This window comes from Rutilus rutilus, assembly GCF_951802725.1.
Source record: "Rutilus rutilus genome assembly, chromosome: 2".
Lineage (NCBI taxonomy): Eukaryota > Metazoa > Chordata > Actinopteri > Cypriniformes > Leuciscidae > Rutilus > Rutilus rutilus.
In genome coordinates, this window is record NC_140210.1 from 13,865,516 (window position 1) to 13,889,311 (window position 23,796).

A 23,796-nucleotide genomic window follows, 5' to 3' on the forward strand; every position below is an offset into this window, starting at 1 on the left:
CCCAAAAATTGTTGCTCGCAGCTATATTTTAAATTGAAATTATTAGCATTATTGTCAAGACTGTGGAGAGAGAGAACACAAGCACAGCTACACTATCATTTAGAAATTTGAGGTCAGAAAGATTTCTTTAAATAAATTCATATTTTATTCAGCAAGTATGCATTAAATTGATCAAAAGTGAAAAGACTTTTTACCAAAAAAAAATAATAAACACTGTTTTTTTAGAATCCTTAAAAAAAGCTGTTTTCAACATTGATAAAATTTTTTAAAAAAAATAAAAATAAACTTTTTTATGTGGCACTAAAGTAGTAATGGCTGCTGATAATTCAGCTTTTCCATCACAGGTATAAATTACATTTTAAAATATAATCAGATAGAAAGTTATTTTAAATAGTATGGCTATTCACATTACTGTATTTTTACCACATTTTTGATCAAATAAATGCCTTGGCGCCACAAGCAACTTCTTTCAAAAACATTTTTAAAAAAATTACCAGAGATAAAGGCAATAATGGGATTGAATCTTGAGTGTAACTTTAAAAAAAAATTGACTTGGCCATTTCTCCTACAAATATAGACATAGACCTTTTTAATATATTACTGTCAACCAGTAAGAAGGCCACAACAAGGAAATGGTTCAAAGATTATCCACCATCTGTATGTGAATGGCAAGAAATTGTAAATAATGTGTACAATATGGAAGCTCTGACCTTTTCATTAAGACAATATACTAATACAATTTCATCATATGTGGGAAATTGTTGAAAAGAGATGAAAATATTACGTTTTTTTTTTTTCGTTTTTTTCTTTCTCTAAATTTGACCAAATGTAAAACGGAAATCCTAAAAAGGACTCTTGAACCTCTCTTGACTCTTAATCCATGTTCCGTGTCGGACATAACTTGTAGAATATGACCGGCACCTAAATACTAATGAATGTAACATACAGGGCGGGATTTAGGGGGCCCCTGGTTTGGGCCCTACCTACGCTTCATATGACCTCAACTAGAACATCATTATGGAGTAGCACAAAATACACAAAAATTTAAATAGGCTTTGAGGTTTCTAGAACAGTTAATACGCAACATGCCTAGCCTAGTCAAAGTTTGGATGTGATATTATATCATTATAATACAATAATATTCAGGAGCAATAAAGCCAGAGATTAGCTGTATTTTTAACAGGTTTTTTTTTTACAATGATCCGGCTACTAAACCTTTCGCCAGTACGATCATAGAAACACTCAAATCTCTACCTTTTCAAACACACAGTATTGTTATTTCTGTGTTACAATAATTAAAATCATCACAGAAGTACAGGGATAAAAGTTTATAGTTCATATTTAAACATTGATGTCTATGGTATTGATCAAAACAGACTAATCACCTTTTGAGTCAGACCATTCACACGTCGATTCCAAAATACCAGTAAACTCTGGGATGATGTCATTAACCGGAAGTTTATGACTTGACAGTGACAGTATAGCTAACAGTTGTTGACAAATCTCTTCATCCGCCCAGACGAGGAGAAACGCTTTAGTTTCGGTATCACTCCAATTTGAAGACATTTGTAAGCAGTGCTGAGTAAACGCGTCACCATTTTATGAATGGCCCAGAGACGTTGCTCTTTCAACGGCTTCTGATTGGCCCAAATCACTTCTTAAGTCGGCGCATTCTGACCTTGTACGTACAAAACACCGGTAATCTTCATTCCGCGTGCACATAGCGCATAAACTGGTAATTTACTGGTAATGTTACAACTTCGCTTACTGGTAAATTGCTTACTCAATTTATCCAGAATCATGCAGCTCTAGTATGAGTACGTAAATATGCAAGTTGCTCTTTGTCCTGTTCTTTTCATTTGTTTTCTTTTTTTGAACATTTTGAAAATTTTTTGTCTTACCGACTCTTTTAAATGGTAGTGCATTTAGGATACTTTGGTTTCCCAGGCCCTGTTTACACCTGGTATTAAGATGCGTTTTGGTCGATTGAATCACAAGGAGACACATCCTCTTTTACACCTGTTGTTTTAATCCGTCTCTTTTGCCCACTTTCAACCACTTTTCAATCAGAATCAAGCAGTGCTCTGAAACAAGATGGAAGTAATTTACTGGTTGACAACGGCGTACCCCCAAGTTGTTAGAAAACACACGCTAATTCGTTAATTCCTTTCCAGCGTACATCCTCTATAGCAACACAACAAAAAGCAAACTGAAAAAAAAAAAACAAAAAAAAAAACAAGACCAACCTTTAAAGTGTACAGCCACGTTAACCATGACAAACACACCAAAACCAAAAGAAATACCCTTTCAATGTTACTAGCACTAGTGCATATTTTCTAAATGGGGATCATGAACCCTACACCGAATAAATACAAATGTTTTGTCAGTTGCCTGACATTTGTGTGTGATTGTGTGCTCTGTGCTCTTCTGTTAAACATATTTTTTAGAAAATGGCACCTCAGAGAGACGCAATAGTTCAGACTGTCTGTAAGCCAATTTTAAATGTGATTAAAATATAAACATAACAACAAATCCCCAGATGCAGAGAAAGCATTGAGTGTTTCAGCAGGGACAACTAACATTTTCACAGCCGTTAAACTGGAGGGGTTGTTAGAGAGACTGCAGGGATGGGGTGATGAACACAGTGGATGATGTAAAGAGAGGTTACAAATGATATTTTCTCTCAAGAGACATGAGTCATTATCTCCACCAGCGCCTGCAAGAGATGATTACTCACGGCGATGGGTCAGGAATATTATAACAAGGCATTGAACATTTGTGTAGAACTTTAGCTGTGTTTTGGTTGCAGGGTATCTACAGTATTTAACATCAAATGTAAGACTTTTTAAGACCTGCGCAACTAAAATTAATACCACGTCCATACAGAACAAGATCAAAATAAATCATGCATCTCAGATTCTTTTAGTTAATTAAACAGGCTGCGACACACATTCAACAATAACTTAATACAGCTTTTCAGCAAAACAAGTTTTAAAATACTCAAGACATTTGTTAATACTAAATAAATATATATTGAATGTGTTAAATTATGTTTTTAGCCTTTCCATCCTGTGACAGGAAATCTCAAGATTCAGCTTTTTGTGCAACAGAAATGCCAATAATATCTAGAAAAAAAGATTGTAGGCATAACATGGAACGTTTAATTATAAACACGCCTAAAAACCAGGATCTTAATGTAAAATGTCTGCAACAGTAGATCAAAAGCAATCGCATGGCATAAATCATGAATCATGAAACCAGCAGCCTGTAGAGCGTACAACGGCATCATTTTTAATTCGATATGTTCAGCCCTCACATTTAATTCAATCACAACCTTTTGAAGTTTAATAATGACATTAGGTCATTTCACAATTTGTGATAAAATGACAATTAAAGGGATAGATGGGGGTGGGGTAATAAAGGCCTTCTGAAGTGAAGCGATGCGTTCGTGTAAGAAAAATATCCATCTTTAAAACTATCAACTAAAATAACTAGCTTCCGGCAGACGGTCTACGCAAGTTGACTTATGCCAAAAGAGTAACACTTGACGATGTATGACGTAGGATGTAGGAGTAGCGTAAGCTCTCGCAGTTCAAACAAACAGGGCTGGACAACAAACTCAAGCTCCTCCGACATTTCTCTTTAAAAATGGTCTTATTTGTTTTAGACTTCTAATTCTTGACTGGTGTTTTGTTTTGCTCTATCCTCTGCGCTTCCGTGTTCGTCATTACGTTGTGCGTCAGGTCAAGTGTTACTCTTTCGCCGTAAATCGATGCGTACGGCCGTCTGCCGGAAGCTAGATATTTTAGTCGATGGGCTAATTTTCATGGGCTAATCATGGGCTAATTTTCATTTTTGGGTGAACTATCCCTTTAAGACTTTTGTTCATTCCATTTAAGGAATTGAAAACTTTTTATAACATTAAATTTGATAAACCTTAATTTAAGACATTTTGAAACTTTTTAAGGACCCGCGGGATCACTGTGGTGGTGACAAAATCAGTTGGTTTTGTATGTGTGCATTGAGAAACTGCCAGGTGCTGAATACATCATGCTGTACAACAACAAAAAGATGTTGATTGGTGTGCTTGACTAGAGAGCTTTAAAATTGTTAGTGGAGGTGCATTTAAAGAGATGCACAATTCTCAAATAATTGAGCAAATGGAGAGGATTTTTAACTTCTCTCTATGGGAAGTTTAGTCTCTTAAATCATCTCCTTTAAAGCACTGTCGCTACAGTCATCAAAACACCACTAGTGTAAAAATTTGCTGCCTTCAACAGTAAATTTCAAGACATTCACAGTCAGATTTTAGACTGCTTGTGAGCACTGCTCCCATTATTATGCAGAATTCTGCAGACAGTCTGTAGCTGATTCTTTATTGTGCTAAAAGTGATTAGTTAGAATACACCAGATGATTGCTTTACAAAAAGTCACAGTAGAAAAAAATGCAATCAGCTACAACAGAGGATCTTTACAATGGACAAACTAAATATAGCAGTGACATCCTTCTGGGCTCTTTGCACAGCAACTCAATGAGTGAATGTAGACAAACACAGATCATGCTTATAGGATGACAAAGAAGTCTGTGCTGATCTTTTTAAGAAATTTTGAGTGTCATGGGGATTTAATTGTGAAATCAATTTAAGATTGATAATATTAAGAAATATCAAAACTTCCTCTTAAGACAAGGCAGAGTGCAGAGTTTAAATCAAGCCTCAGGGCTTACACACATTGACCCCCTTTTTTCTATGACTCTTGCTGTCGTTTGTAAGGACTGTATAAGATAAGAATGCACAAAACCACTTTTTTTCAGACCAAGTACCAAGCGGGTCAAGTAACAAAGTACAAATACTTCGTTACCTTACTTAAGTAGAAATTTTGGGTATCTATACTTTACTGGAGTAATTATTTTTCAGCAGACTTTTTACTTCTACTCCTTACATTTTCACGCAATTATCTGTACTTTCTACTCCTTACAGTTTAAAAATAAAAATAAATAAAAACCTATCCAGATAAATCGCGCCATTCGGACAGAGTGAATTTGATTGTGGTTGGATGAGAAGTATAACCATATACCATTCCGACACCCTATTGGTTTGTACGCGATCCATCGCACCTGCACATGACACAAATCACGTCACACCCCAACACTGGACATAGCAGACGTATGTAGCCAAGTACGAAGATGTCCGTGGCAGAGACTCAAGAAGAGAACTCGGGCGAAATGTCCCAACCAAGCACCAGCAAGGAGGATGGTAGCCAGGAAAACCAGCCAACCCTTATACATCCCTGGCCGTACCTGGAAGAATTTTTTTTAAATGGTTGGATGCAAAAACAACTCCTTTCGAATGCGCTGCAAGCTCTGCGCACCCAAGTACCACAAGCTAATGGCTTTCAAAAACTTGCGTAAGCTGAAGGTAAGCTGAAAGTTTGTTATTATCAGTCGATTATTGACAAAATATTGTAGTAACATACTAATGGTAAATTTGCAATGTTTGCTATGGCTAGGTACATGCCATGGTTTGCTTGCCAGCAGTATAGGCTATGATTCAACGTTGCAAGTTCGTTTGGTGGGCTCTGTGTGAGATCTGAAATTCGACTTAAGCCAAATGTTATTTGAGCTTATGTTATTACTATATGCAATATTTGTATGTTAACTGTGCAAAGCTATAGTCTACAGCTGGTTGATAAAGCATACTAAGGATAGGCATGATCCTGTCTGTGTATGAGAGTGTGTGCGCCTGTGAGGGGCAGGCCCTATGGGTCCTTGTAAAGAGGTAATAGGCCCAACTATAGGGGTGGGAATCTCTAGGCACCTCACGATTTGATTACGATTCAGAGGGTTGTGATGCAATGCTAAAACGATTATCAATGCATCTTTTGTGTGTGTGTGTGTGTGTGTGTGTGTGTGTGTGTGTGTGTGTTACTACTTGGTACTTTTAAATCTAAGTATTTATAATGACCCATAAATAATTTACTATTTTTTATTAATAAAACAAATGGAAGTGATTTGGCAAGTCAACTGTGAGGTTACATTTGTCAGCATATGTCCCAACATTGCAAAGAACCAACAGGAAAATAAATGTGTGCCTGTACTAGCAGCATACTTGTAGTAAATGAATACATTACAAACTTCAGCATATTCTGAATCTCTAACATAAAATAATAGACTTCTATCCAACATCCTCCTGTTATGTGCAATGAGCAATGTAATCCTTCAGACAAAAAACAACCAAAAAAACACCTTTTGCTTTAGCAAAATCACAACCAGCTTTCATACAAAAATATATAGAATGATGTACAAGCAGCTCTAATACAAAAATAATGCTTGTGGACTTACGCATATTCTGAATAATTAGTAACATACATAGCTGCTCTTATACACAAATGAATAATAAAGAGTCTAAGACTTATGACTTGAAATTGTTGCTGTATACCACGATCAAAAACAGCTTATACAAAAAAAAGTAAATGAACATCTGCAGAGAGCACAGTCAAAATGTACATTTTTGTGACTGGCATTACACTGATACACACAGTGACTGTGGAGGGCAGTACAGTAAACCTACATATAACGTACGTACATCAGATCTGTTTACAGCATATTGACATGAAAACTAATTGATTCAGAATCGTCCGCATCGCGATGCATCTAAGAATCGATTTTTCCCCCCACCCCTAACCAACTATCAGCCAAATGCTGTTTAAAATGAATTTAGTCAGACCATCTCATCAATAATGCTACTTTTTAGTCATGCCAGCAGCTGCTTGTGGCCCTAAAACAGCTTTAAGTGGCAATATTCTGGTCTGCTCAACATAATTGCATAGGCCAGTGAAACTGCTCCCTAACTTGTAGTCTGACCTTCATTCAAGAACTTCAAGCATGGCATTTAATACAGCGGAAGTCCTAGATAGTATGAGCTTGTGGTTTGAGAGAAATAACATGAATCTCAATCTGTGCCTGTGCATTCATTTTCTCCACAGAAGAAACACCCCACTCGTCTAGAGAGGTACACACAACTTACTTCAGCAGCCCTCAAAAGGAAGTCATCCACTGAAGGTTCTTTGGCCCCACCCTCCAAACAAACCAAGCTGTGGGAGACTCGAATAGTGTCCCAGGCAAGTGTGGATAAAGTAGTCCTCAAATTCGTTGTCCAAGGCTTGCACCCACCACACATTGTTCAGCAACAGGGCTTCATTGATCTTGTGCAACATCTTCAGCCAAATACAAATGTCATGACACGCAATACTGTTGTAAACAAAGTCACAAAGGCCTCTGTTGAAATGAAAAGAAAACTGAAAGCTGCCCTTAGTGAAATTGAGTTCAAAGCAACAACAACAGACTGCTGGACGGCACACCGTCACAGTTTCATTGGTGTCACTGCGCACTGGTTTAACCCCCAGACCATGCAGAGATCCTGTGCTGCCTTGGCATGCAAGCAACTTAAAGGGTCCCATACCTTTTCTGCCCTGACTGGTGCCCTAAATGATATTCAAACAGAATTCAATATCAGAGAGAACGAGATTGTTCGTACTACAACTGACAACAGATCAGACTTCCTGAAAGCCTTCAGAGTTTATGGGCAGACTGACGAGAACAACAATCCTGAACCTGTAGGAGAGGGTGATGGAGAAGAGGATGGTGGTGGCCAAAATGATGATTACGATGAAGAAGAGGAAAGCGTTGAGGGTGTTGAATTTGTTGATGCCGGAGCCCTGTTGGATGAAGATGACTACTTGGAATACCAGCTACCCAAGCACCATCGCTGCGCCTGCCACCTCCTCAATTTAGTGTCCACAGTTGATGCTTCAAAAGCAGAGGTCAACCCATTGTACAAGCGCGTGTCAAGGTCCACATTTGCCAAATGCTCTCTCCTGTGGAACAAAACTTCAAGATCAAACACCGCATCTGAAGTAATTGAAGACCACTGCAAACTCCAACTCGTAAGGCCTGTTGCTACAAGGTGGAATTCACTCTTCTCAGCCGTAGAAAGAATAGTGAGAATAACAAGAGAACAAGGCGAAGGAGCCCTCGCAGCTGTCTGCAGTGAACTAGATACACCTAAGTGCTTGTTTTTCTGCCTTTCAGTAAATGAAGTTATTAACAATAGTTTAAGTTTATACTTTGAATAATGTAGAACACATATATACTGCCAATATGCAGCCCCCATATTTACTATGGATGTGATTTGTAGCAACACAACTACATTTCTAAAAGTCTCAGATGACAATATTTTTCCTTTTTAATTATCAGTTCCTCCAGTTGAATGTGCTATATCAAGTAGGCTAAATGTTCCACGTTGTGTTTTTATTTTCTTCTTTGTACAGGTTTACTCCAGTGGAACTTGCATTTCTTGCAGAATATGCGAAGACAATGAGCCCAGTTGCAAAAGCACTGGATGTTCGTCAGGGAGAAACCAGTATGCAGATGAGATGGTTGGTCCCCACCATAACTCTACTAAGGACCAAGCTCCAGCACCTTCACGGTGCCTCCAAGTTCTGTGCACCTTTGATTGCTGCACTTCTTTCATGCCTTGAAAAACGCTTCGGCGAGATGCTTGCAGATCCAGAGCTGATAGCCGCAGCCATTCTAGTTCCCAAATTTAAGACCTGCTAGACAAGTGACGAAAACATCCTCAAACTTGGTGGTAAGTGTCTCACTTCTGAACTTCCCCTTAATACGTGTAATTTCTATGGAGACAGTGAAATGAGTCCGAAATTACATTTAATGACACAAATAAACACACACACACACACACACGCACACACACACTATCCAATACGCAATTACAATACTGTCATATGGTCTAAATTGTCCTGATTTTTGTTTTTTATTCCACAGGCCTTGACTATATCAGAAGCCACTTGGACTGTTGGGCCGAGAATCATATCAGTGAGTAGGGCTCCCAATCATCTGAGGAAGAGGACTTCTTTTCCTCCATGAAGAAGACCGGCCCTCTTGAAACGACCCAGCAGTTGGATGGGCACCTGGGGTGCCCAGGAGACACAGTAGAGGTACTGAAGTCCTTCCTAGCTGTGTGCCAGCTATCACTTAAGCTTAATATGGCACTCCCTGCCTCAGCAGCCTGTGAAAGACTGTTTAGTATTGCAGGGCTGATCTTCAGGCCAAGAAGAGCATGCATTGGCTCAAAGAACTTTGAGAACCAGCTGCTTTTGCGGCTGAACAAAGCCAATTTTTTATTTTTTATTTTTTTTAACAATGTGTTTGTTTTGATTATACAAGACATGTAACAGAGAAACACATTTCCATTTCTGAACAAAGCCAATTGGTAACTCTTGCATGTACTGTGCTTAACTGATGTAGATCCTGATGTAGATTACCCTGTTGTTGTACATACAGGATTGAGTCCAAAGTGTTTGTTACATCTTCTAGTTAAATGTGACATTGTTGCCATTTTTCTTGACACCAATGTGACACCAATTTTCTTGTCTGTTGCCCTCTCAGATTCCTGCAGCTAAGCTTGGATGTACATTTACATTCCAATAAAGGTTATTGATAACATGCCTTAGAAGTTTGACTTTTTGCACCATTACAATACTTATAGGCAACTAGTCATCATATCTTCCGCTCCATGCTCAGTAGTACACATATATGGTTCTTTAATGTATTTGCATTGTACTAAAATGCGTTCATTTTCAATGGGCATATATGCATATAGGCTATAAACAGGTAGCCTAGTGCATCCCAAATTTTTCAACATTAACAATTTCATATAACATTATAGTCTTTTTTTTTTTTTGAGGAGGTGGGGTAGTGCACTATAGGCCCCTGTGGCATGGCCTAAGCTTTTGTCCTTAATGGCATTTTTTTCTTTAATTTTATACTTTTGTATAAAGTATTGTTTAGCTAACAAAACTTATCAGTGTATATTAATATTTCTTGCATGGCAGGGGTTCCACAATGAGAGTCTGCTTGTTGTTGCTGCTTGCCTGCCATTCTCGCTCTTTCTGCACAGCGTACGTGAACGCGCTGATGACTTATGACTTGATATAGATTATCAAGACAGAATATGGTAATCAATGACTAGAAGATAACTACACATAAGCTACATAAATTCATCAACCAACCATTCAGAAACGTCCTGTTGCATTCTACATGTTGTCACTTCTTCTTGAGTCTCTCCATCATTGTCTGAATCCAGTTTGAACAAAAAAGGCTAAAAGTTTTAGAAATTTTCAGTGCATGTCTGTGTGAGTGCAAGCTGTTGAAGCTCCGCCCTCCCTGCCGGGAGCAGCAGCTCATTTGCATTTAAAGGAACAGACACAAAACGGTGCGTTTTTGCTCACCCTCAAAAATGTACAATTTTAACATGCTATATAAAAATATCTGTGGGGTATTTTGAGCTAAAACTACACATACACACTCTGGGGACATCAAAGACTTATTTTACATCTTGTGAAAAGGGCATTATACCACCCCTTTAATAATACCATTACAGTTCTTCTAACAATGTTTTATTTTCATCAGATGTTTTTCATTTTCTGACTGTCACAAAGTAAATATACAACTTGTATAATCAAATTGCTTGTGTTAAAGGAGCTATTTCTCACCCCTCCTCTTGACAGTTTAGCAGAGCATAGTTTGCAGTCTGCTCTACATTTATCATCATCGCTCATCTTAAAATATCCCCAAACGGCTGACATTACTCCTCCTCCGACTACCTGGTCAACTGACGAGGGGTTAGGCTAATGTCACGTTGCCATAAGGGGCCGTTCACATATCACGTTTTTTTGCACGTGCAAAATCGTTAATTCAAATGTAGGCGCGTGGCAAGCACGCTCATAATAGAAGCGACGCGGTAACGACGCACATGCGGTGCGGCATGCTCATTTTTCCAGGCGCGCCTATGTTCATGGTTGCATAGCAACGACAGACGCCACGGGAGCGCAAACGCTTGTTAAAAGAAGGAGAAAGTGGTGTGGCCGCGGTTTCCATGCCTTGTTAGACCCCTTAAAGTGGTATCGGGTGCGGTTATATCGGGGTAGTTTTAAGAGTACGAGTACATGAGCACAGTCTCGGACCGACACCCGAGTACTGGTATCGGTATCGGTGCATCCCTAGTATAAGAGTTTTCAAAAATTATAACAAGAGTAAAACTTTAGAATTGAACATAACTAGAACATTTATATTGACTATACCAGGGATACTCAGAAGTAATTAGTTAACCATTAACCGACAATAAGATTTTTGACCGATTATTACTATTGATTCAACGTTTTCAAAAAAAATTCAAGATTTTTTGAAAACGCTTGCTGCATGGTTAAAAAAAATACGCTATACATATAAAATTGGGTTTTTGAGGAAAAAAATAGATAATAATCCGATAATTTGTGTATAAGTCGTATTTTATTATTTCATTAATGTAAAATACCAGTAAATAAAGCACAATGTTTACAAACATTAAAAAAACACTACAAACTATTTTAGTTCCCCTCACTCCACAACAAATCCTTTTAATTTCACGGTATTCAGAACAGAACAAGAATGAACAATAAAAGTAGCTATATAAACAGGATAACGCACTATGCCACACTGCCATAATCGTCAAGGAGTGGTTAGAGGAACCACTGTTAATGCCTTAGCCTCCAAATTCACCTGACATGAACCCAATTGAACATTTGTGGTTCGACTTGGAAAAGCAGGTTTGTGCAATGTACAGGAACTGGAGGACCTGCTGTTGACATTATGGTACCAGATACCCCAGGAGACCAATCACCACCTCGTTGAATCAATGCCTCGCCGCGTGGCTGCTGTTTTGCGGGCTAAAGGTGGTCCTACAGGTAATTAGGTAGGTGGCCATAATGTAATGGCTCATCACTGTATACATTAGGGGTGTAACGGTTCTCGGTAAAAATTCAAACCATACCGTTCTTCACCCATGGTTCGGTACGCACTTGCACTGTGGTTCAACTTAAATCTGACGATGCATCCGTAATATGGTTTGTTGAATATTTTAAATTACCTTTTATTTGTTATAGTTTCCGTTTTTGTTTTAATTTTACTTTCATTTCTGTCATTTTTATTATAATTTTTTTATATTATTTAATAGTATCTAAATAGTATTCATTTATTTTTTATTTCAGTTTTAGTTTTATTCCAGTTGGTAATTTTAGTACTAAAGAAGACTTGTCCTCAAACTTGTTTGTTAGTTGCCAAGAAATCATTTCAAATTTTCTAATAATCTAATTATTTATAATTTATTTCAGATTTATTTCAATAAACAAAAATGTTATTGACAAAACTGCTGATTTCTGAGAGTTTCATCCATGCTTAATATTTATAAATATTACTCACGGATCTCCTCCACCACCTCTGGATCACATTCTTTATACTTCTCCAGTTCAACTTTCAGATGATCTCTCTGATTTTTCAATGCCGCAAGTTCCTTCAGGAGATCCTCTCTCTCATCCTAAATGCACAAAATCAGTAGTCAGAAACAGCCCACAAACATTACACAGTGTAGTAATCTAGTCCAAAGAGAGAGAGAGGTGAACGCACATTAACTTCACGTCCCACTTTGGCTTTGTCAACTGCTTGCTGAAGGGCTTTTTTACGCTGATTTCCCTCTTCACGCTACTCAGACAAAAAAAAGAAATCAATACATTACACTTCTGCAGAAAATCTCTATCTCAGAACAGAATGACTTCTGTTCTCACATCAACGGCATAATATTAAAGCATACACTGTACATATGTTTGTAATTTTTACAGAATTCTAAAGAAATATGGTACAGTAAAAACCTGTTAATTAGTTAAATTAAGTTGCCTTAATATGGTGAAAAATTATAAATGGTATAACATTTTATACACATACATAATATACATATATATACACACATATATATATATATATATATATATATATATATATATATATATATATATATATATATATATATATATATATATATTAGGGGTGTAATGATACACGTATTCGTATTGAACCGTTCGGTACGAGGCTTTTGGTTCGGTACGCAATACGCATTACAAACCGAACCGTATCGTTGGACCATTTTTCCTGCCGACCAAAATTTAGATAGCAGTCGCGCTGGCGCGAACACAACAACGCTGCCCAACATCACATGGCAAACTCAATCATGCGCTAATCATTTGTGCTTCTGCTTCACTGACCGTTTATCAGTTTGGACCAATGTCAGTGCAGCGTGAGCCGATCTTGATCAAGTGACACTGTTACTACACAGAGATACAGTAAAGAAGCATTTGAATTCACCACAGAAATAATAGCATCGCTGCGAGATCTAGTGAGAAGCATTAAAATTTCTACGTTATTACCCGTAGATCCCTATTAGATCAAACAGCGCTGCCGTGGAAACCAGGAGAAACATTGTGCCATGATTAAGTCCACAAATCAGAAACATTCACGATGGATTTAATGTAGTAGGCTAACTGTCACCATGGAAGTTTGGCAGGAATAGTAAAATGCTTTCAAGTACATCACATATATTTTCTAGCACTTCAAAACTCAAATATGATCATATATTTAAATGTTATTTTTAATGTGATGACCAAAACATTATTTTGTTCATCCTTCAAAGATTACCCCCATTTATAAAACTAAAAGTTTCTAGATGTAGGAAAAAAACAAACACTTATTAGCGGTTTTTGTTTTATATGCTGCTAAGAAGACGGGGGTCAAGTATAGCTCCATCATTGTTTAAAGTAAAAAAAAGATCATACTTTATGATATTAGTTTTAATAAAAACAAATTAAAAAAAATTATTTATATATATATATATATATATATATATATATATATATATATATATATATATATATAAAAGAAATCAAGGGAATTTCTCTGGCATTTCTTTCTTTTTGCTGTATCGAAAACGTACCGAACCGTGTCACCACTGTATCGTATTGAACCGAACCGTGAATTTTGTGAACCGTTACACCCCTAATATATATATATATATATATATATACACACACACACACACACACATACAGTGCTTAGCAAATTTATTAGACCACCTGGAAAATATTTTAGGAATCTGTCAAAAACTTGTTTAATACTAAAAATATTATTGTCATTTATTAGGCAATAACAAACTTAAACAACTACATAATCTTTATTTACACATTATATCCACAAGAGGAGGATTATTCAGCATTGTGTATATATGATCTCATCCCAGTGATTATTGAAAATAAAGATGCAACCTCTACCCACATTAGAATTAATTTCAAACAGTTTGTTGATTTTTGGCCATTTTTTGATAACGTACCACCTGTATTATTAGGGTGGTTATCAGTACATATTAAGGCAAGAAGATTAGTTATTTGTAGATATCAAAGAAATCAAGTATATTGGTATATTAACATAAGACAGTTCCCTTCCGATACGGTTTGCTTCGCATGGCGTCAGAGAATCTTCTCTGATCGCTATGGGGAACGGCTGCAAAACGCCGTCCTGCGAAGCCGTAGCCCAGGGGCACTTAGCGAGGAGGACCCCAGGCAGACTACTAGAATAAGGGACGTAGGATGTCCAGAAAAGGCAGACTCGGGCTTGCTGAGGGTACAGCAAGTCTAGAAAAACCTAGAGGGTGGTGCCTGGTCTAGGCCGATAGGACTTATGCCTGAAGGGCCGTACGTCCAGGCTGTAGAACCTGATAAAGGTGGACGGTGAGGACCATGCGAAGTGAACCATATCGAAAGGGAATGCTCCAGTTACTCACAGAACCTCGGCTCCCTGAGATAAGGGGAACGAGGATCGCATATCATGCCGTGCTACATGCTGAGTCGACACTGTCGTGCTTCAGTGGAGAAAATCTGACTAGATGGCCGTTCAGTGTGACTTGTATAGGCAGTCGGCCCCGTCCATCTTGGCGGGCTGAAAGGCCATTTGTCTGTGAAATTCACAGACATGAACCAATCGGGCACAGCTACAACCATAGCGATCAGAGAAAATCCAGGGAACCAAGGTTACCCATACACAAAATAAATATATTTTCTGGATATGTTTTGGAATATATGCAAATATTTGAAATTGGCCCAATAAATATATTTCATACTTATATTTCATATATTTTTGTTATATTTCAGAATATATTTCAATGTATTTTTTTCTGTGCGGGTCCCCAAAAGTGTCAAAAATATATGTGGCATATATTCCAAATACATTGAAATATATTAACATAATTATATTTCAAATATAATTCTTTTGTGTATGGGTACGCAAGTTACGCAGAGTTTTATTATAAGTTCAAATATTTTGGTGCTCTATGAAGAGCTTCAAAGGTTTATTTACTATGTGTTTTTGCAGCGTTGAGCTTTGCAGCCAATCACAGACATATCTGTTGAGCGCGTGAAAGCAATGGCCAATCAGGTGTGTTTAAGTTAGTCAGATTCCTCTCAACACTGCACAGAACGGCTGAGTTTCTGTTGAGCATTCTGAGTTCTCCATGCTCTCAAATCCTTTAATATAACCAACAAAGTATAAACATGATGTCAATAAGAGATTCATTGTGCAGCACAGACAGCTTCATTTATAATATTGGGAGTATTCACAAAAATGCAGTTTTGTGAACCTCGCTTGGAGCTGAATGGACAGCTTCAGTGATTACAATGACGATCCTTGCTCGCTTTCTGTATATAATATATGTTTCATTCTGCTAACTACAAATTGCAAAGTTTGGGATTTACAACCATATTTAAATGTGCAATGAATTCGATTTAAAGGGGAACTGAAACTAACAAAATATAATTTGATAACATCTTGGTTATTAAAATTGTAAACAAATTAATTCTAAAATAATATTCAAAACAAAACATACATTAACTTTTTCACAATATTGAAATTTACATTTGTTCTTATCAGAGTGCAGCCGTGTTCGATGACGTCACTGGCATGGTACCACTGTAGGCTACTTACTAACGTTATGTCAGGCTACTCTACTGCTACTCTGACTGATTTTGACTGTACAAATTTTTCAACTGTACAAGTTAACACTAAAAACAGCATTTAAGTAAGAAATTGAGTCATCAAATGAAATAAAACTGCATATTCTTCACTGTATGAATGAAATATACTGATTCTTATATAGACTGCTGTCATTTTAAGAAATACAGTAATGCAGGGATCTAGAATATACTGATACACATAGAACCTTGTGTTTTTGACACTTTAAATGCAACAAGACGACAAAGAGAATTTAGTTTAGTGCATGTGCTGTGACAGCTGGCTGTCTGTGCATTGCGTTTAGGCCTGTGCGCTCGTCAAATTTATACTGGCAAGGCGTGCAGTCTCTCATACACAGTTTGAGCGGCTGAAATCACAGAAACAAGTATCTTGCGGGTGTCGTCAATGGATATTGCTTATATTGGATAGCATCCTCGATGTCGGATTAATTTAGCAAGGTGATCTGCGGTGAAGGTGAACATCACGATAACAACTAAGGGGTGAGTGGAACTTGTTTACAGGACCCGCCGTGGTCACATTTATGCCACAGTCATTTTGCAAACAGGTTATTCGGCCCTTGATGGCATCGGAGGTGTTATATTCGCTTGTTGAACAGATCACCATTTTTGAACATGCTCTTGAGATGCCATTTTGCTGGAGCTGTCAAGGTAGCCTATCATGCCAGTGACGTCACAGACCGTTGAAGCTCAAGATGGCTGCACCCTAGTAACAAAACAACAAACTAACATCACGGTTGTAACGAGGTATGTTGTTACGGGAAGAAGGAGGCGGGAACCGGCGAACATTTAAAGACTTTTAATGACAAAAATAAAACAAATACAAAATGAAAGTAAAAGCCAGCAGCCCCTCACGGACGACTGCTGGCAACACAGAACATCAAATAAAACACAGGCCTGTTCCTCTCTCGCTCTTCACTGTCGTCGCTCCTCCTTTATGCTTCCGCTCCTCCGTGAGAGATGCGAGACCGGTGCGTCGCGCACGTGTCGCTCATTATCAATCACGCCACCGGCCTCGCGCCGTCCTCCCACGGCCCTCGACCTCGTCGTGCTCGCCACATACCCCCATCGCCCCTCGCAGGCCGGGGGGCACCCACGAGACTGCGCTTACTCCCCCTCCCCCCCTCCCCGGGGGGACCGATCACGGCGGCTGCGGTACCTGGGCTGGGGTTATGGATAGACGAGGTGAGGGAAAAGGAGACGGAAGCATGAGGAGCGACAGAGACGAGAGAGGGGAGAGAGGAGAAAAAATAAAAAAATAAAAAAAATAAATCTTGGTCCGGTTCCCATAACGCGCTGCCATCTGGCCCTACACCAGCTGGGCGATCTTCTCCGCGGTGCCTGGCGGTGGCGCTGGATAGCCCTCGGTGGACGGCTTGACACTCCTCCGCCGCCTGGTAGACGGCGACGGCTCCTCAGTGTTCAGGCAGTCGGCAAGAGTCCCCCGTTCCCTGCTCCTCCCCGTCATGGCGGATGGCAGCAGGCTCCGGCCCACGGCAAACGGCGGCGACTCCTCCGCTCCATCACGGACGGCAGCCGCCCCTCCAGCACCCAGACGGCCAGCAGCGAGCTCGACCGTCCGCCCCGGCAACTCCCTCCCGCGCACCGCCTCGAGCGTCCATGGCGACGAAAACTGCCCGCCACGACGGCACCGCGGATTCACCACAGCGGCGAGGGCTCTCTGACAGCGCGTTCCTCCTTCCTCCCGGGTTTCGGCACCAATGTTACGAGGTATGTTGTTACGGGAAGAAGGAGGCGGGAACCGGCGAACATTTAAAGACTTTTAATGACAAAAATAAAACAAATACAAAATGAAAGTAAAAGCCAGCAGCCCCTCACGGACGACTGCTGGCAACACAGAACATCAAATAAAACACAGGCCTGTTCCGCTCCTCCGTGAGAGATGCGAGACCGGTGCGTCGCGCACGTGTCGCTCATTATCAATCACGCCACCGGCCTCGCGCCGTCCTCCCACGGCCCTCGACCTCGTCGTGCTCGCCACAACGGTTTCCCCCCCTTGTAATTACGTCAGCAGTTTTAAGTATCCTACCACAAATAACAATGATAACACATCTGTTATATCACCTTGACTTCCTATTTCATTTCAGTTCCCCTTTAAAGTGGTAACCATAGCACTGGATGAAACAAAATAATCTGATACTGTATGCTAAATGATCTGTGCATTAAGTCTTGGAGTGTAAATACAAAATAACAGACCTGCTACATTTTCTATGTAATGTATTACTTTGTTGCTCATTTTATAACTATTCAAATCAGTCACTCAGTGACTTTTTACATATAAATTTACAAATTTTTAAATATAAAATAGTTCTAAGCACTTTATGATCTGTGATCAGTGATTATTTATTATTTCATGAATAAATAGGTTAAGTTATTGGTATATTGGTATATGCGGCATCAATATGCAATCCCATAATACCTGAAACGCTGTCACATAATTTTTACAGTAAAAAAGGCAGCAACCACAGCTGCCTTTTTCCAGTAAATTTAACAAAGTCTGTTTTTCCAGTGTACATGTTCACTAGCAGAAAAGCAGCAGTGCGGATTAATGAGAGTCAGATATCAGAAAGAGATGCCCTTACTTGTCTCTCCAGTTCCTCTAATCTGTGTTTACGTGCATGCAAGGCTTTACTGGGGAACGCCCAGTAATAGTTGGAGGTGCCCACCCTCTCGGTGTCCACCATGTTGTCATCCACCAGACTCTGCAACACGTCTTTCACTGACATAGGAGCTAATGAAAAAGATTAAACAAATTCTCCAGTAAGTGTGAGGAGTTGGGGAGAAAAACAAGAGATTCACAGTGCATTCCAGCACATTATTAATGGGATATCGTAAATTAAATCGGGAGAGCAGACCACAAATGCGCACTATATGTTGTCCTTTTTCATACTGTTACAGCAGAATAACAAAGGGAAAAAAAAGAAAAGAATCAGGAGGAAAAGAAGGCAGTGTAACAGAGCTTGCCGTAGACATTCTTTGAAAATAATCTGAAAATAGAACATGAAATAATTTTTACAGCTCATTCAATCAAACTGATGGATAAGGATTATTTGTAGTGCAACCTTAAGATTTAAAATTATATCTTTTTGAGACTGTGGAACTTCCCCAAATCAGAAGTGCCTCCCATAATCTAAAACACAGTAGGCTCGTTAGGAAAAAGGTGGATACCCACTGTGATTTTTTTTTAAAGTGCCCCTATTATGGTTTTTCGAATATTCCCTTCCATGCAGTGTGTGATATAGCTGTTTGCGAATGTAAACGTTCTGCGAAGCTGTAAAGTCGAAAGTGGACGATATATATAGTTATTGTCTCCCAAAAGAATGAATCAACTCTGAACCGCCTTAACGAGTCATATGTAATTCGAATCTTACTGCGAGACAGTTTTACACTAGAAAATACATTTGCATAATGCCTACCTTTGTTGTACATTGTCCGCCCGAGAACAACTTGACCACAAATGTAATTTTACTGACGACTACTGCTTAAATCTAGGAGGTCAACGCTTGCTAGTGAAAGATAGGTCAGTTTATTTGGACCAGCCTGCTCCTCAGAATCACAACCTGTAAGTATGAATAATTATTGATGGATGTATTTTCTACCGGGTGTTCAAAACTTTTTGTGTTTTATGTTGTGTGCTAACTTGTGTTGTGTGCTAACTTGTGTTGTGTGCTAACTCACGTTATTACTGTTTTACTGAAATAGTTCTGCTAGGCAGCAGTGGGCCACTATTACCTAAAACTGTGTCCATTAATGTAGATTGTCTGTCGTTCTTACTACTTTGAGTAAAGATAAAAGATGGAGTAAAATTCGTTTTGCAAACTTCAATGTTACATCAGTCATTCACGCTAGTGCTCAGCTTCCCGCATGTGCACTGCAATAAATTAGAAATATACACATCAGTTTGTTGATGAACATACTCTTGTTAATGCTGATGGTGAGGAACTACAGTTGCAAAATCTCAAAATGAGTGGTGTATTACTGAGAAACGTCCTGCTCAAGTCGTCCTTGTGATGGAGGTTCGAGTTGAATAACTAGCTCGTTCGTATAATGTTTCATCACCGTCTGGCCATTCAGAGTAGAGTAGGCTCACGGAAAGGAGGGATTTAGAGAGACTGAATCATTGGATGAGTCGTTTGAGAATCATTGAAAAATGTGGTGATGTGCAATGTATATTATGAGAAAATTTAAGTGTTTTTTGACCTTTGATACATGTAAACCTGTTGAAGGAGACTCCAAAACAAAACCGGTAGCCTTTAAACCAGCATAATAGGGGCACTTTAAAGGGATACTTCAGGATTTAGCATTAAGCTTTGTATTAGTAGAAAACCTGTAGTATTTTCGAATTACCGTGCTTTCCACCCTCATATCCCCCTGAGACGAGAGATTTATGTATTTTTTGTATCGTCATTTTGCGTCATCAGAGGATTTTTTGGCCAGAGGCTAAAGACTACAGCCAGTAGTAGGGGCTGTCCCGCAAGTCTTCAACCCGCCCATAGAGGGTGGGATCTCACTCACAGAATGTACACATAGTGTCAGCCATCTTTTTTTGGAAGCTAAGCTAGCAGGCTCTTGTTCTGTGGAGAAAGCTGAGTAGTAGGGGTTACCATCCTCTTTTTCCCGGACATGTCCGGCCGTCGAGATCGTCTAAAATGTCTGGGATTCGGCTTTTGCTTTCTGCACTCGCCATTCATTGTTCACATGCACACCATTTGTTTCAATCTAACTGAATTCATTCCGATTGGTGAATCTGAATGTAGTGTTTACATGAACGCTAAACAAGTGATCGGTTGATGTGCGTTTTAACATTGCTAAGAAAATTCCTGCTCCTCCGTGGGAGATATGAGACCGGTGCGTCTCAGTAATGACGCCACCGGCCTCACGCCGTTCTCCCGCGCCCCTCAGTCTCGTCCTGCTCGCCACAGTAAACATAATGAATGGCGACTGTAGAACGCAAAAGCCGAATCCCGGACATTTTGGGTGATCTCGAAATCCCGGGCAGACTTGTCACGGAGACTCACTAGTAGCCTAGCCTTGGGAGTGGCCTCCTAGGGCAGCGAAGCAAGTGCATTCTGGGAGTTGTTGTCTTTCATCCACATAAGCCAAAAATAAATTTTCTGGCTTTTCTCAGTCTAGAAAGCTCCAAATTCAAAAATAATTTCACATTTCTTCTACATAAATGACCCATTTTAAATACACATTCATCTTTCCAGAGGTGAAGTATCCTTTTAAGCTTTTACTTGTCTTGAAAATGGCGGTTGGTAAAAAGTGGATAAATGGGACTACAAAGATTATCTGGGACATTAAACGTCATCAGGTCAAATAGCTAAACTCATCTACTCACTAGTTCATTTTGACAGCCTCACTGTGTTTATACTCACACTCTAGCAAACTATTTTAACTCAGACTTTCAGGGATTTTTCAGGGAGTTATTTTACTTCTTGTGATTGTATTTAGGCTTTAAAATTCATAAAAAGTTAATTTGTGAAGATTATCATGATGAACAAGACGTGTTATGTAAGAATCAAACTTTTGTTGGATACGGAGCTATAATAATAATCCAAAAGCCAATGGAAAAAAAACAGGGTGATACTAAACTTCCAGGTTGGCCAAAATGTGCCATAACTGCTGCAGCGGTCTACTAATTTCTCTGTTTTACATTGTCTATTGCTGTTTGCAAAAAAATCCATTGACATCAATTAAAAAACAGCCTCGTCTCCTTTGCAATGTTCCGCTGCATTACACTTTGTTTTGATTTGTTTTTTGCTAACCCTGGATGGTCGCTTTAAAGAGGCTCTGGTATGTGTTTGTGGTGATTAACAGACTTCTTTTGTTTTAAGTTAAAGCAGTTTTTTATTATTATTATCATTTCTTATAAGAGGATAAATATTTTGGCAGCCTTACAAGATACTTCTAAATCTCTAAGGCAGAACTTTTCCTGAATTTCCTTCCTGGGCATTTTCTACAACTAGGTTAATCACATTGGCACCTCCTGTGGAAATCCTCTGCTTTCAATCCAAATCAAACAGGTAAGGATCAGTTTTCTGATGATTACCATTACATGTGTTCTAAATAAATGTGCAGGGTCACTTGGAGCTCCCTCTATCTGTGACATGGACTTATCATAAACTAAAGATTATATATACAGATTGATAAAACTTACTGATTCCTTTGGATTTGGGGGCGATTTTTTCCATATCTTTCAGCTGAAACACATCTTTCTGGAAGGGAGAAAAATAATCTTATCATCTTCCAAAGTTTGAGAACCATTAGAGAACCGTGTCAGACGTGGACACAGTCAAACATTTAGAACCTTAATGAATTCATATTCAGATGAGAATGTGAAATCGTGCCTACTTACGGTTTCAAAAAATATTTCCATCATACGACTTCTTTTTTCTTCCAAGCTAAGTCCTTTCTTTTTAGACTGTGGATTATAAAAGATAAAGCCTTTGTATCAATAAGGTGAACACAGTTCTGCATTTTTCTGTATTAAATAAATAACATAAAAATAATTCAGCTCTCATTACTGAATAGCAATGCTGTTTTTATTTGTAATTAACCCTTTCAATATTTTATCTTAGAGAGAGAAAAAAAATTCTAACACAAGTGGAAGTAGCGATGTAGAAAATCAGACTAATTTCTGCGAATTGATTCTTTCAAAATGTTTGTTTCAAAGAATTTATCTAAAAATTATTATGTGTTTCAAAATGTTCACCAAAACATAGTCTTAAAATATTTTAGGGGGGCCTTCAGGATGAAGGCTGGCTTTAATATGATGTGATTTGATAAGTCTTAATCAGCATGACAGAGTAAAAAAATAAATAAAAAAAGATTGCAAAAGTTAATAAAAAAATATTAACCTCATCCTTCTGTTTAAGGAACATTTGTTTGTTGGGTAGTGAGTGACAATGTAATATCATAAATTTGATTAAATCAAATTGTTTGTGTTAATAGCATCATAGCGATGTGAATGCTCTGTCATCGTATATAGTGGCTTCGAATTAAACACGAATTGATAATGTTCATTCAACAGCAATACCATTCGTCAAAAACGACTCTAACAAACTTAACCTTGATGCAACTGCCCAAAAAGAACGCTCTATTTTGGCTGTCATAAAAAACAATTTGATAACGTTAAATGTATTCACAGATCAAAGATCTCAATACAATCTAGAATTATTCGACCTGTTTAACACAGTTCTGAAAACCTTGAGTGCCATTTTTACATAAAAGCGACTTTTTCTAAACAATATTCTAAGTAATACAATTATTAAATGCAATAACTTATGTTCTTACCATGTTTGACACTTCCACAGCTTGAGTTTGGCGCGAGATGTGAAGGAAGGAAAACTCACTGCGCGTGCGTGTTGCTAGAGTGTAGAACAGAAGTGCGCATGCGCGGCGGAACATTTCTGCGTTTAGGTTATGGCGGTAGATTCGCAAAAAATATGCTGTAGTTTGGAATAATAGTAATGAAAATATTATCTATTCAGTTAACCATATATTATTCTCTCTTAATAATGTAATGCCTGCGTTGCCATGACTTTATGTTTGTCTCATGCACCAACAATATCAGGTTTTATGATTTTAAGAGTGTTGTCTACAAGTATGGTATCAGTGGAAAAGCCAAAGGTCCCAATGTATTTATATTTTGCATCTCTATGTTTGCAAGGTTTCCAGGAGTTTGGACGGAGCTACCCTTATATGACACCGACCCTCTTCATCAAGTATTTAGATGCAGCACAAATGTTTTATTATTGTTATAATTACTGAATATTTATGATTTTTAAAGAGGCTTAATATTCATCATTCAGT

At 38.5% G+C, this 23,796-nt stretch overlaps 2 protein-coding genes across 2 annotated transcripts in view; one reads left to right on the forward strand and one right to left on the reverse strand.

The window, feature by feature from the left end:
• The window catches only part of LOC311286865 (uncharacterized protein), a 16,609-nt gene extending 7,087 nt beyond the window's left edge, over window positions 1–9,522 (forward strand). Inside the window, exons 2-4 of the mRNA XM_084403308.1 lie at window positions 6,985–7,119; window positions 8,329–8,648; window positions 8,843–9,522. Coding sequence (XP_084259434.1) covers window positions 6,985–7,119; window positions 8,329–8,538 — 345 coding nt within the window. The 3' untranslated portion in view covers window positions 8,539–8,648; window positions 8,843–9,522. The remainder of the gene's footprint in view (window positions 1–6,984; window positions 7,120–8,328; window positions 8,649–8,842) is intronic.
• mnd1 (meiotic nuclear divisions 1 homolog) overlaps window positions 1–23,406 on the reverse strand; it is a 29,219-nt gene extending 5,813 nt beyond the window's left edge. The window contains exons 1-6 of the mRNA XM_084403307.1: window positions 23,278–23,406; window positions 22,340–22,405; window positions 22,142–22,199; window positions 18,564–18,712; window positions 12,521–12,595; window positions 12,317–12,431 (exon numbers count right to left, since the gene is read on the reverse strand). Of these exons, the coding sequence (XP_084259433.1) occupies window positions 12,317–12,431; window positions 12,521–12,595; window positions 18,564–18,712; window positions 22,142–22,199; window positions 22,340–22,405; window positions 23,278–23,391 (577 nt within the window). The 5' untranslated portion in view covers window positions 23,392–23,406. The remainder of the gene's footprint in view (window positions 1–12,316; window positions 12,432–12,520; window positions 12,596–18,563; window positions 18,713–22,141; window positions 22,200–22,339; window positions 22,406–23,277) is intronic.
• Between the last annotated feature and the right edge of the window lie 390 nt (window positions 23,407–23,796).